Genomic DNA, 16,463 nt, shown 5'->3' on the forward strand with positions numbered 1-16,463 from the left:
AGTACCCTTTGAAGATACCTCTCTCCGAACCATGTGCTGCTGAGCGACTGTCAGCTTTCCCCTTTGTTCTAGTTTAAAAGCTGCTCTATCTCCTTTTTAAAGGTTAGCGCCAGCAGTCTGGTTCCACCCTGGTTAAGGTGGAGCCCATCACTTCGGAAGAGACTCCCCCTTCCCCAAAAGGTTCCCCAGTTCCTTACAAAACTGAGTCCCTCTTCCCTGCACCATCGTCTCATCCACGCATTGAGACTCCGGAGCTCTGCCTGCCTCTGGGGACCTGCGCGTGGAACAGGGAGCATTTCAGAGACCCTGGAGGTTCTGGATTTCAGCTTTCTACCTAAGAGCCTAAATTTGGCTTCCAGAACCTCCCGCCCACATTTTCCTTTGTCGTTGGTACCCACATGTACCACGACAGCCGGCTCCTCCCCAGCACTGTCTAAAATCCTATCTATTAAGTTTTGATCAAAAACTATTGGCTAAGATATTGACAGACAGGTTGGCTCTTATTTTGCCTAAGATTATTGAACCACGTCATGTTGGTTTTGTTCGGGGTTGCTATGCTTTGACAAATGTACGTCTCCTCCTGTTAACAGCTATGACCTTCGGGAAAAGCCATCACCTTCCTTTTATGGCTGTCACCTTTAATGCCAAAAAACTGTTTGACAGGGTCAGATGGCAATACTTATTCTGTCTTTTGAACCGTATTGGCGTCACGGGCCTATTACAACAGGCAGAAATGGCAGTATATAATGACCCATAGTAGCAAACAGTTTTCAGTCATACTTGTTTCCTATAGGGAGAGATACCCATCGTCAGGGCTATCCCGTCTCCCTGTCATTATTTTTATTTTCATTGGAACCGTTCTTACATTCTGTGGAAATGATGGGGGAGATAGCAGGCATGCAGCTGGGCACTTAGGAATTTAAATACGCGGCGTTTGCCAACGACATCCTAGTGTGTTTAACCCAGCTAGAAACTTCTCTTGGGGCCCATTATGCAGTTTTTACGAAAGTTGGAGAATTTTTAGGCCTAAGACTGAATGTAGACAAATCTGAAGCTTTTGCCTTTCCGGACTCCATAAGAGAGCACTGACCTGGTGGATTTGCATTAAAATGGGTGGCGGGACCCGTTAGATATTTACAAGTAAATTTTAAATGGGCTATGCGCGTAACTTTTGGGGTGGCTGGGCCTTACGTGCGCTGTGCCAAATTTACAACAGGCGCAGGTGCGCGTAAAGCCTGGTACATGCCGAAGTGCCGGGGGTGGGCCGGGACAGCGCCATTCGACCCTGTCCTGGGAAAGCGTGCACCAGCAGCCGGCCGGCGTGCGGAGATTACTTCCGCTCCAGAGGAGCAGTTAGTACCAAAATAAAAAATTTGGTGATAGGTTAGATTTAGGGGGCGGGGAGGAAGGTTAGGTGAGAGGCTAGGGAAGTTCCCTCCCAATCTGCTCCTTAATTGGATTGGACTGGGAAAAAGGCCAATTGCGTCGCCGCACTTAATTGGAAAATCCCCCCCCCGCACACTCGAGTTGCCTGCACGGCCATCGGATTTTATAACATGTACGCATGCATGTTATAAAATCGGTGCGTGTGTGCGCTGGGAGCCGCGCGCACATGGTCGCGTGCGAGCTGCTTTTAAAACCGACCCCCTAGGTTTGACAGTATCTCTCCTGATCTGGGAGCGCGATAAGATCTCAGTTTCTCTCTAATTTAGACCCAGGCCTGGCAGTTCTTACCACCGTCGCTGGTAGGGAGGATTTTTTTTTTTTTTTTTTTAATGGTGATATTCCCAAAATGGCTCTGTGTCCCTCAGAATCTCCCAGTCCATTTATTACAGAAAGAACCGAGGGTCCTGGATACTTTAGTTATTAACTTTCATTTGGCAAGGGAAGGAAGCCCGCATCCTACTGCTATATTTAAAGGGGGGGGGGGATTTTGGACTTCCTGATATGGAATCTTATAAATCTGGCAAGTTTGCTGCGAATCCTTTGGGCTTGGCTATATGATAGGTCCTTTTATGTTAATTTGACAGGGGAGAAGGCGCTGATGGCTCCCTTTGATTTGAAATATGTCCTCCATGCTCCCTATATGGATGATGTATTTTTTTGTTGGTTTTATTCATATGAATGTTTATTGTGAACCACTTTAGTTTAAAGCGGCATAGAAGACATTTTTTAAATGAAAATAAATAAATGCTATTAAATTACCAAGAGGATGGTCAAAATCTATTTTGATATCACCACTTAAATGGGCTTAAATCAAATTTATGAAGGCATTCAAGAGGTCGCCTCCTTGTTCACAATTTTTACCTCTCCAGGGGAACTTAGACTTTTCTCCTGAAAATGGTACTGCAGACTTCCAGAGATGGAAGACAAGAAGTATAATGCATCCCAGCCCTTATAACCCTCCCAGGGGCAGCAGCATGAGACAAAATCAGTGTAGGGCCTGTGAGCCGGTGCATGCTCACAATGCTTTGAGTGACTCCTCAACCAGTGCCACCTTCACTGTACAGACTTCCTTAGCAACAGGAAGCCCATGCAGTAGGAGGATGTGGGGGCAGCACAGGGCCCGGGGGTGTTGTGAATCAGAAAGAGATCTGGGTGTCTCTGGGCAGTGCAGGGTGCCAGAAGATGCTGGGTATGGGTGAGGATGGGAACCAGAGGAAAGGGGGCTACTGGGAAGAAGGGGTGGGAGAAGAAACCTGAGAGAGGGAGTGAGTGCTGCTGGGCAAGGAGTTGGGGGCAAGAGAGAGGTGGTGGGAGTTGTTGGGGAGGGGGTAGAGGGGATGCTATGTTGGAGCCACCACAAGCAGCCTCTGCTAGCAAAGGAGAGCGCCGTGCCAGAACTGCTACTGGTAAATTGGTTGGGGGTGGAGCCTAATTCTGAATGAGCCCGATACTCAAATGCCCGATAAGCTGGATAAGGAGCACTTATCGGCTAACTGTAGGCGGGCGCTGCTGTGGATTGGGGCAGTGCTTCCTAGCCTAGCGATACTGAGATTTAGCTGGATAAGTTAACTAGCTAAGATAGTCATGCTCAATAGCAGGTCCAGACTTAAGCAGGTAACGGTTATCCAGCTTTGTACGCAGATATTCAGCAGCATAGTCGTGCCGCTGAATATCCTCGTAGCTTAGCCAGATAAGCTATGTCCAACTAAATTACTTAGCCAGGTAGGCTTTCACTATCTACCCCAATACCTTCCTCAGGCTCAGAAACATCTGGTCCTGGCATTGGTATCCATGCTGAAGAAAGTGGCTTTACAGCTATACTTTTATTGGCCATTTTTGTGCTCTGATAGGTCAACACAATTTTAACAGATGGAAAGCAGCAACTTTACTGATATGCTTTAATGTTTCTTTGCAGGTCCACCTCTGCTTTGTCAGATGGGGCCTCCATGGCATCTTTGTTACATACGTTAGGGGAACTGAAATCTGAGTTAAAAAATCTGTCCTCCACTGCTCGGGTAAGGTGCACCTTATCTTTTGTTAAATCTGCCCTCTTCTCTGAGATCAAGTAACTTGTTCATGTACAATGTGTGTGAAAACCAAGCCTCTCTAGGCAGGAGAGACCAAAACCTCTTAGGATATATGCAGTAAACTAGTTTTTTATTGCTGGTCCGGCCCTCTGGAGCTCCCTGCCCGTCCACATGCGGCTTGAACCATGTGTGATCAAATTTAAAAAGAAACTAAAAACACTACTGTTCAACCAAGTTTACTCAGAATAGTTCCTCCCATTCACACCATCTCTTACACCGCCCCCTGGTGGACCTCCCTTTCCTTACATTAAGGAGCTAATTATACTGTAAATCGTTTCTGGTTCTTGTTTTTTAATCTATTTTCCATTCTGCCCTTGGTTAACCCCCCCGCCCAGTTCTCCTTCCCTGTTGATATGTATTTTCAAGCCTTCAGTTAATATGTGAACCGGTATGATGTCCCCACTAATACCGGTATATAAAAGTTTCTAAATAAATAAAGTTTAAAGTGCATATTAAGAGCTTTTTGTACACATTAAAAATAGCGTTCTATGCTGTGAGTTTTACCAGACAGATTAGGACACTACTCCATCTTACTAAAATCTAAGGGCCAGTTTAAAGCAGTATAGAAGACATTTTTAAATGAAAATAAATAAATGATATTAAATTACCAAGAGGATGGTGAAAATCTATTTTGATATCACCACTTAAATGGGCTTAAATCAAACTGATGAAGGCATTCAAGAGGTCGCCGCCTTGTTCACAATTTTTACCTCTCCAGGGGAACTTAGACTTTTCTCCTGGAAATGGTACTGCAGACTTCCAGAGATGGAAGACAAGAGGGTGCCCTTCTACCCTCCCAGGGGTAACAGCGTGAGACAAAATATAAGGGCCAGATTTTAAAAACCTTAAGCGCACCGGGCCTATTTTCAAAGGCCCGGCCAAGTGCATAAAGCCCCGGGATGGCGCTGGGGAGGGGGCGGGGCGGTCGGGGGGCAGGGTGGGGAGGGGCTAGAGACCCCGGCACAGCGGCCATTTGCCACTGTGCCGGGGAATTGCATGCAGATAGGGAGGGAGACTGGTTCTCTCTTGCTTCCATCAGACTGTGTGTACTTTAGAAGGGGATAGGGGAGCCTGCCTGCCTGCCTGGGGGAGGAAACGGCTCCATCTTTGGTTGGCAGGAAGAAAGTGGGTCTTCCTTGTGGCTATTTTCTTTTTGTCCCTAGGTGGGGGGTGAAATCTACCGCTGCTGACTGGCTCTTTCACTTCTTTTGGGGAATTTCATGCTGCGGCTAATGTGGACATTTATTTATTTAGACATTTTATGTACCGTCATTCCATGTATAGACCATAACAGTTTACAAAGTGACATTCATAGTTATAACTCAACAAACAATGATTGGTTACAGTGGTAGTATTCCTATACAGGCATTAATATCTGTCTAGTGAATTTTCTGTTACATATTAATAACTAATCTAGTACATAAGGCAAGGAACAGTCCTAAAAATGTTATTAGGATACTTATGCCCAGATAACTTTAACCAGCTATCTTTAACAAATAGTTGGTTAATTAAAAAAAAAGCTTCTGGGCCAGCAGATCTGATCCCCCACATCCCAAAATAGGTAAAAATTGTTTCTTAGCATACAGAGAGGTGAATCCAAAACCAGTGGGTTACGCGCTTCTGCCAGCGGATGGAGACGAGGTAGTGACATCAACTCACCAGTATTCTCTATCTCCAGCAGATGGTGGACATGCATCTTTCTACTGGGGATTGCTTTAAAGTTTTGAAGGACAAAAGAAGAGGAAAATTAATTTGCCCGCTCTCCGGTGGTGATAGCATACGGTCCCTCCATCAGTTAAGAATTCCTGAGGTGGTTTCCGTGGTCCCTCAGATGAGTGCCTTGGTGTGGTAGCTGGTTTTTCAAATGGCTTGGGCTTAGCTATAATAATAATAATAATAATAAAACAGCTGAAAGGCAAGCCACACCAATAGCTAAGCTAAGAATCACTTCCTGGAGAAGTTTCATTCACCCAGGCCATTGGCCTCCGCATTGAAGCTACACTCAGAATCTATTTCTTTTCTAGTATTGGAAAAGGCCATGCATCCGGTGGTATTGGGGCTGCCGTGGCTTCAAGACCATATGCCACAATTTATTTGGGCTACCTTGGAACTGTCCTGGTGAGGACCTGACTGTCATGGTTGGTGTCTTGCTGAAGTTTCACCGCTCATCTGCATGCCCACTACCCCATTGTTACCAGGCTTACCTCCACAATACGCCTCCTTCCAGGATGTTTTCTCAAAGCAAGCAGCTGATGTTCTTCCACCACACAGAGAGTTTGACTGTGCCATAAATCTGAAACTAAATTCAGCGCCCAAAGGAAGAGTATACCCTCTTTCAGTAGCTGAGACTAAAGCTATGTCGACCTACATACAAGAAAATCTATAAAAGGGATTTATCAGACCTTCCAAATCTCCTGCTGGTGCAGGCTTCTTTTTCGTAGGGAAAGAGGATGGCACCTTACGCCCCTGCATCGACTACAGGGGTCTGAATGAGATTACCATTAAGGACAGGTACCCCCTGCCCTTAATTTCTGAACTGTTCGATAGGCTCCAAGAAGCCAAAATATTCTCCAAATTAGACCTAAAAGGAGCTTACAACTTGGTGCATATTCGAGAAGGAGATGAATGGAAGACTGCTTTTAACACCCATGATGGACACTTTGAATACCTCGTCATGCCCTTTGGTTTAAGTAACGCACCTGCAGTCTTTCAAAATATGATGAACGACATCTTACGGGACTTACTGTATCAATGCGTAGTAGTATATCTCAATGATTTACTGATCTTTTCTCAAGATCTGCAAAGTCATCAGGAGGATGTTAAGAAAGTCCTAAGACGCCTATGTAAGTACCACCTTTACGCAAAGCTTGAAAAGTGCGAATTCCACAAAGAAGCTGTACCCTTCCTGGGATACATTGTTTCTAAGAGTGGTTTTCAAATGGACCCCAAGAAACTTGAGAGTATCCAGGACTGACCTCAACCCACAGGCCTGAAGGCATTGAGCCACTTCTTGGGATTCACCAATTACTACCGATCCTTTATTTAAAAACTACTCATCATTGACAGTCCCTCTAACTGCTATGACCAAGAAGGGAGCCAACTCTGCCAATTGGTCTCCAGAAGCCATCTCAGCCTTTGTGACACTGAAAGAGGCTTTTCAAAACAAGCCATGTCTTCGCCACCCTGACCCACACCGTCCTTTCATCGTGGAGGTCGACGCATCTGACGTTGGTGTGGGGGCAGTTCTAAGTCAGTACAGCGAATCCAATGTGCTCCATCCTTGCTCTTTCTTCTCAAGGCGATTCTCATCTGCTGAGAGAAATTATGGGATAGGAGACAAGGAGCTTCTCGCAATCAAGCTGGCTTTTGAAGAGTGGTGTCCTTGGCTAGAAGACGCACAACACCAAATAGTAGTATACACCGGTCACAAGAATCTAGAGTACCTTCGACATGCTCAACGACTCAATCACCATCAAGCAAGAGATGGTCTCTGTTTTTCAACAGATTCAGCTTCCTTCTGAAGTACCATCTGGGAGAGAAGAACACTCGGGCTGATGCCCTATCACAGTCCTTCTCACTTCAGGATGTACCAGATGAACCCCGTCATATCATCGATCCCGAAAGAGTGGTCCTCGCAGCCACCACACACAGTACCTGCCAGGAAGACAGTGGTGGCCAGAAGTTTAAGAAAAAAACTGATGTGGGCACACAATTCCCGTCTGGCAAGCCATCCAGGACAGAGTCGTACCCTAGCCATGTTGCTAAGATACTATTGGTGGCCAACCATGAAGAAGGATGTACAAGCATACGTGGGTTCCTGCGCTGTTTGTGCCAAGCAAAAACCACCACCCAAGCATCCTTGGGGCTTATTACAGCCTCTACCATCACCGGATGAACCATGGACCCATATCGCTACCGATTTTATAGTGGACCTGCCATCATCCAACGGCAATAACACCATATGGGTTACGGTCGACCGTTTCTCTAAAATGGCACACTTTGTAGCATTACCAGGATTACCCTCTGCTACTGAATTAGCAAAACTCTTCATTAAACACATCTTCCGTCTTCATGGGATGCCTAAACATGTCCTATCCAACAGGGGAGTACAATTTACCAAAATTTTGAAGAGTATTGTGTCAAAAATGTGACATCGCCTTGGACTTAACCTCTGCCTATCATCTTCAGTCTAACGGTCAGACTGAGAGAATGAATAGAATGCTGAAACAATTTCTGCGATCTTATGTCAACTCTAGATAGAATGACTGGGCTGAATTACTGCCTTGGGCTGAATTTGCCATCAATTCACATCCTGCTTCTTCAATGGGGTCTTCCCTTTTCCAGCTTGTCTACGGAAGACAACCATTACCTCTGCTACCAATTCCATTGTCAGTAGCCTCTCCTGCTGCTCAGGCTACTGCAGCAGAATTATCCCAACTTTGGATCAGATGAAGGAGCTTCTCCTCAAAGCAGGACAAAAGGCAAAAAGAACCTATAATGCTCATCATCAAAAGGCACCCCAGTTTCAGCCTGGAGACAAGGTTTGGTTAAGCACCAAGTACCTTCGACTTAAGCTTCCTTCAGCTAGATTTGCACCTCGCTTTGTGGGACCCTTCGCCATCCTTCGGGATTAGGAAATCTGACATACAGTCTAAAGCTGCCTCCATCAATGAAGATACATAATGCATTTCATGTATCTCTACTAAAGCCAGTGATACTCTCCGAGTTCTCCAGGAAAGACCCAGAGCCTACCAGCCTGGATACAGAAGATAACATTGAATATGCCATAGACAACATCCTTGATGTACGTAAAAGAGGCAAGACATGGGAGTACCTCATCTCATGGGAGAACTACGGTCCAGAGGAAAACTCCTGGGAACCACTGGCCAATATTACAGACAAAGAGATGGTACGTCAGTTCCACCTGGCACACCCATGCAAGCTCAGACCACCTGGAAGAGGTCTTGGAGGGGGCCCTTTGAAGGGGGGTACTGTTGTGTCCGTCTGTCGCAGACGGCTGCGACCACTCTGCCTTACCTCTTTTTCTCCTCTTTCACTCTCCTTGGGCAAGATGGCTGCTTCCAGTGCCGAGGGTCTCAGCGTTTCCAAACTACACGGGCATCCCAGTCTGTCATGCTCACTCCCGTGGCCTCCTAGGGTGTGAGCACACACATCTCCTATGCTCAAATACATGTCATGGCGGGAACCTCGGGGGCGGCCCCACCGCATGACGTCAGTACCTCCAGGTATATCAAGCCTCTACTTCCGCTACCATCTTGAGTTAGCAAGAACTTCGGTTTAGCTACTCTGACCGCTTTAAGCTGCACGCTTAGATGCCGCTTTCACTCCAAGGGTCTCGCTCCTGTAGAAGCTCTAGACACCCGCTCCTCGGGGGTCTCTCGCTTCCAACTACCCTTCAGGGTCCTTGAGGGTCTTTCTCTCTCTTCTACATTTCAGGATATCGGACTATCAGGTACTCGCACCTCGAGGGCCTACCAGCCATTTTATCCTGCACCTCGGACCTTCGGTCCCACCATACCATCTTCAGGAAGATGAATTCATTCCTGTGAGTACCTCTACAATCCGGTGCTCCAGCTCCACCCACTCGCCGCGGCGTTACCCGCACTGCGGGCTCCCGCCTATTGTGAACATCTGGGTGAGATTATACATCTGAGCCTGTTGAACCTACTGGCACTTCGTGGATCAGTGCCTTACCTTCCTGCCTTCACCATCTATCTACAGCAGTACAATAAAGCCTCTATCCATACTGTGTCTGTTATCTGAGTTCAGCCTATCGCAGTGGTTCCCCACGGGGCCACTCCCCTTGGGCAGAGTCATCTCCACAGTGACCAAGGGTCTACAATGCCACAAACACAACAAAAATCCAATAAGAATGTGTATGCCCCAAAAGCTAAAAGCGCACTTGTAACCATGGGGATCTATAAATCTTTTGTGCAGTTTATACTTGGTCTATAAACTAAATCTGGGCAGACATCAGGTGTTTCCCAGCTCTCAGCTCCAGCAGAGCTACTTGTAATATGCTTATCTGCTAGTGCTACACTTCACTGAGCACAGTCTAACTCCTTAAATGCCAGCTGGTTTGCTTTCACATGTAAGTGCTGTTTTTATTTTCTAATTAGATCTTGTCTCCATCTTGTATTTTGTATTTCTTTGTCTGTGACATTGAAGTCTTCCATGCTGTTTCTTATCAGACTAGGAGATGGGAGTTCTTTAAAGGGAGGGCTGCAACACAATAAGGGGTGGATTTTGAAAAGTTTGCGCGGGCGTACAAGTGTGCGCGCTACCCGGCATGCACACATATACGCCCGATTTTATAACATGCGCATGCAAGGGGGTGCATAAATACAAATAAAATTCAAAAAATATTTTAGATCATTCCAAAAAAAAATATCGGTGCAATAGTAACTCTGGGTGATTAACTCTGCTTTTTTTTTTTTTTTTTTCAGAAGCCTTCGCATGACCCAGCCATTCTAACAGATGTGTTGCTGTTAGAAAATAAAGAACTTACAAAATCTGTAACCTCACTGACTGAAGAGAAGTTGAAACTGAAGAGAGAGAAAGAATATCTGGAGAATAACCTGCAGCATTATCTGTGCAAGGGAGCTGCAGGGGAGCAGGTATAGCCAACAGGAAGTGAGAGAGAAAACCGTGAAACATTTCTCCTGCAGAGCCGAAGTGCATGTTCACGGGATACATGTATAAGCTTAGAGTGTATTTTTTGCCAACATTTGCAAATCTGATTCCTGGAGTACAGAGTTCTAGTAGCCATTTTATTTCTGGAGACTAGTGTTGACTTTGTAACCTATAATACATTTTCATATCTGAAGAAGAGATCTCTGAAGTTATCAAAAGCTCATAGACTACATCGTCTATTTTGTTGGTCCAGTAAAAGACATTACAGCATACAAAAGACATCTGATTCTGATGTCCAAGATTCAATTTCAGATGCCTCATCTGAACCTCTGACTTACCCCACCTTTTATCCCCATTTCATGATTTTCTCCATGCCAACTCCAGGTTTCACATCCGTCCCTCATTTCCATCCTTAAAAGTTCCTTCTACAACTTCCCAGACCCTCCATGTTCCTTTCTATTACACTCCCCAACGGGAAGTATAATAGACAACTGCTTTGAGAGATGGGAAGGGGTATCACTTCCTATTCTTGAACTCCTGCCCTCCCAGTGATCCATATTTGAAGTTGATCTGTTATTGAGCAGGACCACAGCAGTGGAGATCTAATAAATGTGTTTCTGTACATCTCCTTTGGTCCCTGACACAGCCTATTCTTCCTCCCTTCTTCCCTCCTTCCACCTACTACCCTTAACAGAAAGCTTGGGGATAGCCTGCATGAGTGACAGTTGCTATTACCCTTAAAATTAAAATAAAAGATTTTTGATTAAAAAAAACTTGCTGGGAAAACTAGATGAACCATTTTAGTCTTCATCTGCCGTCATTCACTATGTTACAATGTCATTCATTAAATTACTATGGCATTAGCAGTGGTTCTGCTGAGACCCACGTACTTCAGAAATCAGCTGTTTCCGTCTGGAAATTGCAATAGACATCTTTTCTGTGGACCGTGCAGCAGTCCCTGCAGCCACCAACTTGGGGACCAGTACATTCTCTCAACCATGAATAGAGCCTGAGACAATCCTCATGAAACAAACTGGCAACAGATTTAAAATACATTCCCTGTACGTACCAGGATCAGTCCAGGACACCTGGGTTGTGACTCCGCACCAGCAGGTGGAGACAGAGCAAAACTTGTCGGTTTAAAAAAAAAGGTTCAGACAAGTTTCTGAAGGAGAGGGCCATTAACACTTATCCCGGCAGGTGCGGAGATCACCCCTTCCTATATTTGGGAATAAGTAACAGATCTTGGTGACTTTTTTAGTTTAATAAATATCAGAATAAACGGGGTGTTCTACACCCACCCTAAATTCTTGTTTAAGATGTTTTCTGAGTTCCATCTTAAGCAATCATCCTTTGAATATTTTTCTTCCTTTCATATGAGTGGAAGGGAGAATCTGCATGTCACATTGGACCGCAAGACTACATCCCTTAGACGGGTCACCTAGCTTTTGTTTCCTTTTATTTCTCAAACCTGGCCTCTATGTGACAAAGAGTATCATATGTCATCTGTCATTGGTCCGTCTTAGCAGGTTTGACTTTAGAAAGGGGCATATGAAACCCTTGCTGTCAGATCACCTCCTTAGAAGTAATTTGCAAGACTACAACATGGAATTCTTTCCACACATTTACCAGTTGATATTATTGCAATGTTGTCAGGTACCTTGAAGAAAATAGGGAAGAGCATAAGAACTGGCAAGTTAGATGTAGGGCATTAATAAGGCAGGCCAAAAGGGAATTTGAAAAGAATATGGCCAGCACTGTTCCCTCTAAACTGTGCAGGTGTACATGAACTCCACGCACACATAATGCACACAAGAAATCCCAATATTTGATCCCGGTTATAAAACTTTGCACAAAAGAATAGTTTTTACACACATAGATTTTCAAAAATTAGAGGGAGCATTGGTTACCAGAGAGGCAAAATCTTCTCCCTCCTCAAGTTTTCCACACTTTTCTGGCTGTCTACCCCTGTTGCACGTTTTGGTATCATCGGCAAAACGGCAGTCCTTCCCCTATGTCGCTCATGAAAATATTGAAAAGATCCAGTCCCGATCCCTGAGGCGCACCACTAGTAACATCCAAGTAAACTCCATTTACAACTACACTTTGTCACTTCCCACTCAGCCACTTTCTAACCCAGTCATACCAGAGTGTGTCTCCTGTGTTCAATTGTATCACAGGAACAAGTAAGAGAACGCATAATCTCAATAGCAGGAACAAATGTATGGAACTCACCACCTACCCCGTTGAGAATGCAGGATGACAAGAAAAACTTCAAAGCAGAATTAACAAACGTGGTTGTTCAAACTTGCTTACACTGAAGTTAGGCACTAGAAAACACAGGGGCTTGTTTAATTATTTTGTTTTAATATTAACAAATTTTCAATGTTTTATTATTTATTTTACCTTAGGAATTTTTACAGTAATTTTATTCTTAGATGTCTTTTTTTAACAGCTAAATTATTCTGTGCTTCCTCTTGTGGTGTCTTTAGCTGTTATTTCTTTTTATCACGCTGCTGTATTTCTATGCTTTGATTTAATTGTATACCGTTGTGAAGGCTTTGCTGATGTGACAGTCTAAAAAAAAACCTATAAACTATAGTAATGACAGCAGAAAAAGACAAGTCTCCTGTGGTATTAATTGCCACTTCATGCAGATTACCCCCAAAGTTCATATTAAAAGGTGTAATATTAATATTCAAAACCAAGCACTTTTAAATCCATAATAAAATGACTATCAACATTTTTACAGGGTAAGCAGCCTTCTTGATAATTCAGACAATGCTGCTTGAACATGACATAAAGAACTACTCCTCCCACTTTCCTGTTCTCTCTGTCCTTCCTTAATGTTTTAGCTGGGATGGCCGTGTCCAAGTCATGAGTCTCCGTGAACCATGTCTCTGTGACAGCAATGATGCCCAAGTCCGCTTCCACCGTTAGGGCCTACAGGTCTGGGATTTTATAGCCCAGACTATGAGCATTTGTGCTAATAACTTTTCAGCTTCTATAAGCTTGCTGCTCTTCTTGGATATCATTTCTGCCCTATTTAGCTGATTTCTCTTCATTTATTCACTCACATCTCGGAGTTGTTGAGGGTGACATTCCAGCTTCCTTCTGCCACCCCTGTCCTTCAGTTTAAATGCCTTATGGCATATGATTTGAATTTTTCACTTAGGATTCTTTTTCCTGTCACAGGTAAATGTAATCACCACAAAAAATAACAGGTTCAAAATATCATACCTTCCATTTTTTACATAAATAAAAACACATAGTCAATATATTTCTTATCACTTTCTCGTAGGACACAGCATCAGATCATTCAAAAGCGCCAAAGTACAATCTACCATCTCTTGCCACGCAACGGGCTGCAAACGGTGTCAGAAATCAGACGCTCAATGTTTTCATTCATCTTCTGATCACTGTGCAAGCCTAGTTCATCCACTAATAATGTAGAAAACATGTACAAATCAAAACAAACTGAAAATACTTAGCTCTAGAACACCAAAGACATATAAAGCGCTGTGTTTAATGCAGAAAAACCTGACCACCGACACAAGCCCGTGTTTCAAAGTCTGGCGGGATGGGGCCGCGACTCACGATCGCAGATTTAAAAATGAATCTGAGGAAAGGAGAGGGGAAGGCAGCCTGGAAACTTTTGGGATTTCAAGAGTGTTGGACAAGACACAGCAATTTTTTTAATGCTGACACTGACAGCGCAACTTAGCAAGTTATCCGGCCTCACAAGGCTGGAAAACTTTACGCCTCCTCTAAAGCAGGTCTAAAGTTATCCGGCTAGCCTGGCTGGATATATCGGCAAACTGGTGATTTCAAGTATGCGCATAATAGGTTTAAAGGTTAAGATGTTTGTGCTTATATAAAGCTTTCAAAAATGTGGAGTTGTCTAGTTCATGCATCACTTTAGCTGACTCTTGGGGCAGGGAATTCCTTCCTTCCTTCCCCTTAAGCGGAAGATCTTTTGAAATGTTTCAAGAGATTGAAGAGCCTAACAGGCAATGTCTATATAAGAGAAATGTTTTTCAAGTTTTTGTGTAGGGCTTTTACATCAGTCAGAGCACTTAGGGCTCATTTGGTGCCATGGATATATGTGAGAAATGTCAGACTGCCCCAGGATCAATGGCGCATATGTTCTGGACTTGTTCTCTAATCCAAACTTTTTTGGCAGCAAGTAACTGCCTACTTTGGATCTTTAATAGACCATGATGTCCCCTGCCTTGCAAACGTCTTATTTGATGACCTTTCTTCTAAAATACAGTTTTGATGGAAAGGAAAGAGGATGTAGGTTCGTAAGGCTGTTCTCCTTGGTAAGGAGTCGATTTTGACTGAGTGGAGGGGTGCTGGAGGACCTTCGTTCTGGCATTGGTGTAATCAACTTCATTTTCTGATGCAAATGGAGAATTTGGCTAGTCCTTTCCTTGAAGACAGTCATTTTTTTTAACTCCTTATTTAACAAATTTTTTTTAAACTTTATTAATCTTTTCAAATGATACCAAAGATAAACTTTTTAATGGAACTTAAGAGAAAAATATAAAGAAATATCTTAATACAAATGCAAAAGAAAAAAATATAACTATCTCAAATTCATAATAGAAGAAAAAAGAAAGGAGGGAAGGAAAAAAGAGAACAATAAAAACAAATCCAGAGATACTGCATGAATTATCCCATACACATTATAATATAAACCCACACACGATCTATTAATTAATTGCAGGAACTGTCACTCTAGCATTCAAAAATTCCCGTAACTACTCTGGACTAAAAAAAATATACTTATTATCATGTAACTTAATTATGCATTTACAAAGATATCATAAAAAAGAATTTGCACCTAAAGTAATAACTTCAGAACACATATCCAAAAAAGCTTTGCAATGTAATTGAGTAGCTCTGGCTAGGTCTGGATAAACTCGGACCAAGCCCCCATGAAAGGAAACCTTTAAACTCTTAAAATAAGATTTCATAACAAGACTTAGATCCTGCTCAGAAAAAAAAGAAACAAGCAAAGTAGATCTTTCAGTCACTTCCACATTGAAGTTTTCTAAATATTCAGATAAATTGGAAAAATCCACCACATTATTAGGAGAATAAGATTGGGTAGAGAGGAAGAAACAATATCTTCTTTAAAGCCAGAATTGTATCAGAAGAAAATTTGAGAACTTCAACCATATATCTCTTAAACACAATCAATGGTAACTTGCCAAGAATCTTGGGGAAGTTCAATAATTGCACATTTAAATGCCTCAAAGTTTTCCATGGATTCTAGCCTTCTCAGGGAAGACATACGCTCGCAAATAATTGTAGCATTAGGGGCCTGCAGGCTTTTAATATCATTCCCCAAAACCTGAATAGAGGAAGAATGTTCCTGAAGGATCAGCTGAGTCCAACTTTTGGGAAACAGTCTCTAAGCGCCGGGCTTGGTCAATAAATGTGAGCTACATACCTGCAATTAAGTCCGAGGGAATCAAGAGTGACCACAGCCGGTTTTTTAATCTCCAAAGGGGGCCGAATAACTTCAGCTACAGTCACACACATGTTCCCTCCGATGAAACCGAGAACATAACTCCACCAACCGTTCCTCTCTCCACGGGAGCCTCTGGCTGCAGAACACTGAGGAAATTTGACACCCGATCTGACCGAACGCCGGCAGCTCCATTCAACTGAGACTACTCAGTGAGGTTATCACCTGGTGCCTCAGTGATGTCAGTGATGCCCAGAGGAGAGGCCAGTAGTAGTGGTCGTGGGTACGGAAGGTTCAAGGATACTTCCACAGGCGAAAACGGATCTCCTCTCTCTGCCACACCACCGGGGCTTGAAACCCCCAAATCTGAGGTAGGGACAGCATACTCGAAGATGGAACGCTGATCCAAGGGAATGCAGGATTTGGATAGAAAAACTCGAACTTTTCCTTTCCTCTTGTGAGGCATAATTCAGTTTGATATGAGTTAAGAGGACATCTTAAGGGTAATAAACGGAGCAGTAGGGAGAGATGTCCACTCACGCAGCCATCTTGGTCCCCTCCCAATTAAACACATTTTTCAGCATACAAAGAACAATTAGGATACAACACTGCATACCATCATGTACATGTAGCAAGTGTGCCCTTATTTATAGATGGAAATACAACTGATGAAGAAAAAACAGCATCCACAACACCAAATGGCTTTTCAGATTAAAAACTCGAAACTACATAGTTAAAATAACAGCACCATACTTGACGATATTTGAAGCTTTGATTTGCGAGGTTGTAGCGCAATCATT

General features: G+C 43.6%; 1 protein-coding gene across 5 annotated transcripts in view; it reads left to right on the forward strand.

The window, feature by feature from the left end:
• PCNT (pericentrin) overlaps positions 1-16,463 on the forward strand; it is a 167,440-nt gene that overhangs the window by 105,813 nt on the left and 45,164 nt on the right. For 4 of the 5 annotated variants that reach the window (XM_029607715.1, XM_029607713.1, XM_029607711.1 and 1 more), the window contains exons 12-13: positions 3,362-3,461; positions 10,001-10,171. In XM_029607715.1, coding sequence (XP_029463575.1) covers positions 3,362-3,461; positions 10,001-10,171 — 271 coding nt within the window. The remainder of the gene's footprint in view (positions 1-3,361; positions 3,462-10,000; positions 10,172-16,463) is intronic. The other variant, XM_029607714.1, reaches the window with a different exon arrangement.

Source organism: Rhinatrema bivittatum, chromosome 6 (genome assembly GCF_901001135.1).
Source record: "Rhinatrema bivittatum chromosome 6, aRhiBiv1.1, whole genome shotgun sequence".
Lineage (NCBI taxonomy): Eukaryota > Metazoa > Chordata > Amphibia > Gymnophiona > Rhinatrematidae > Rhinatrema > Rhinatrema bivittatum.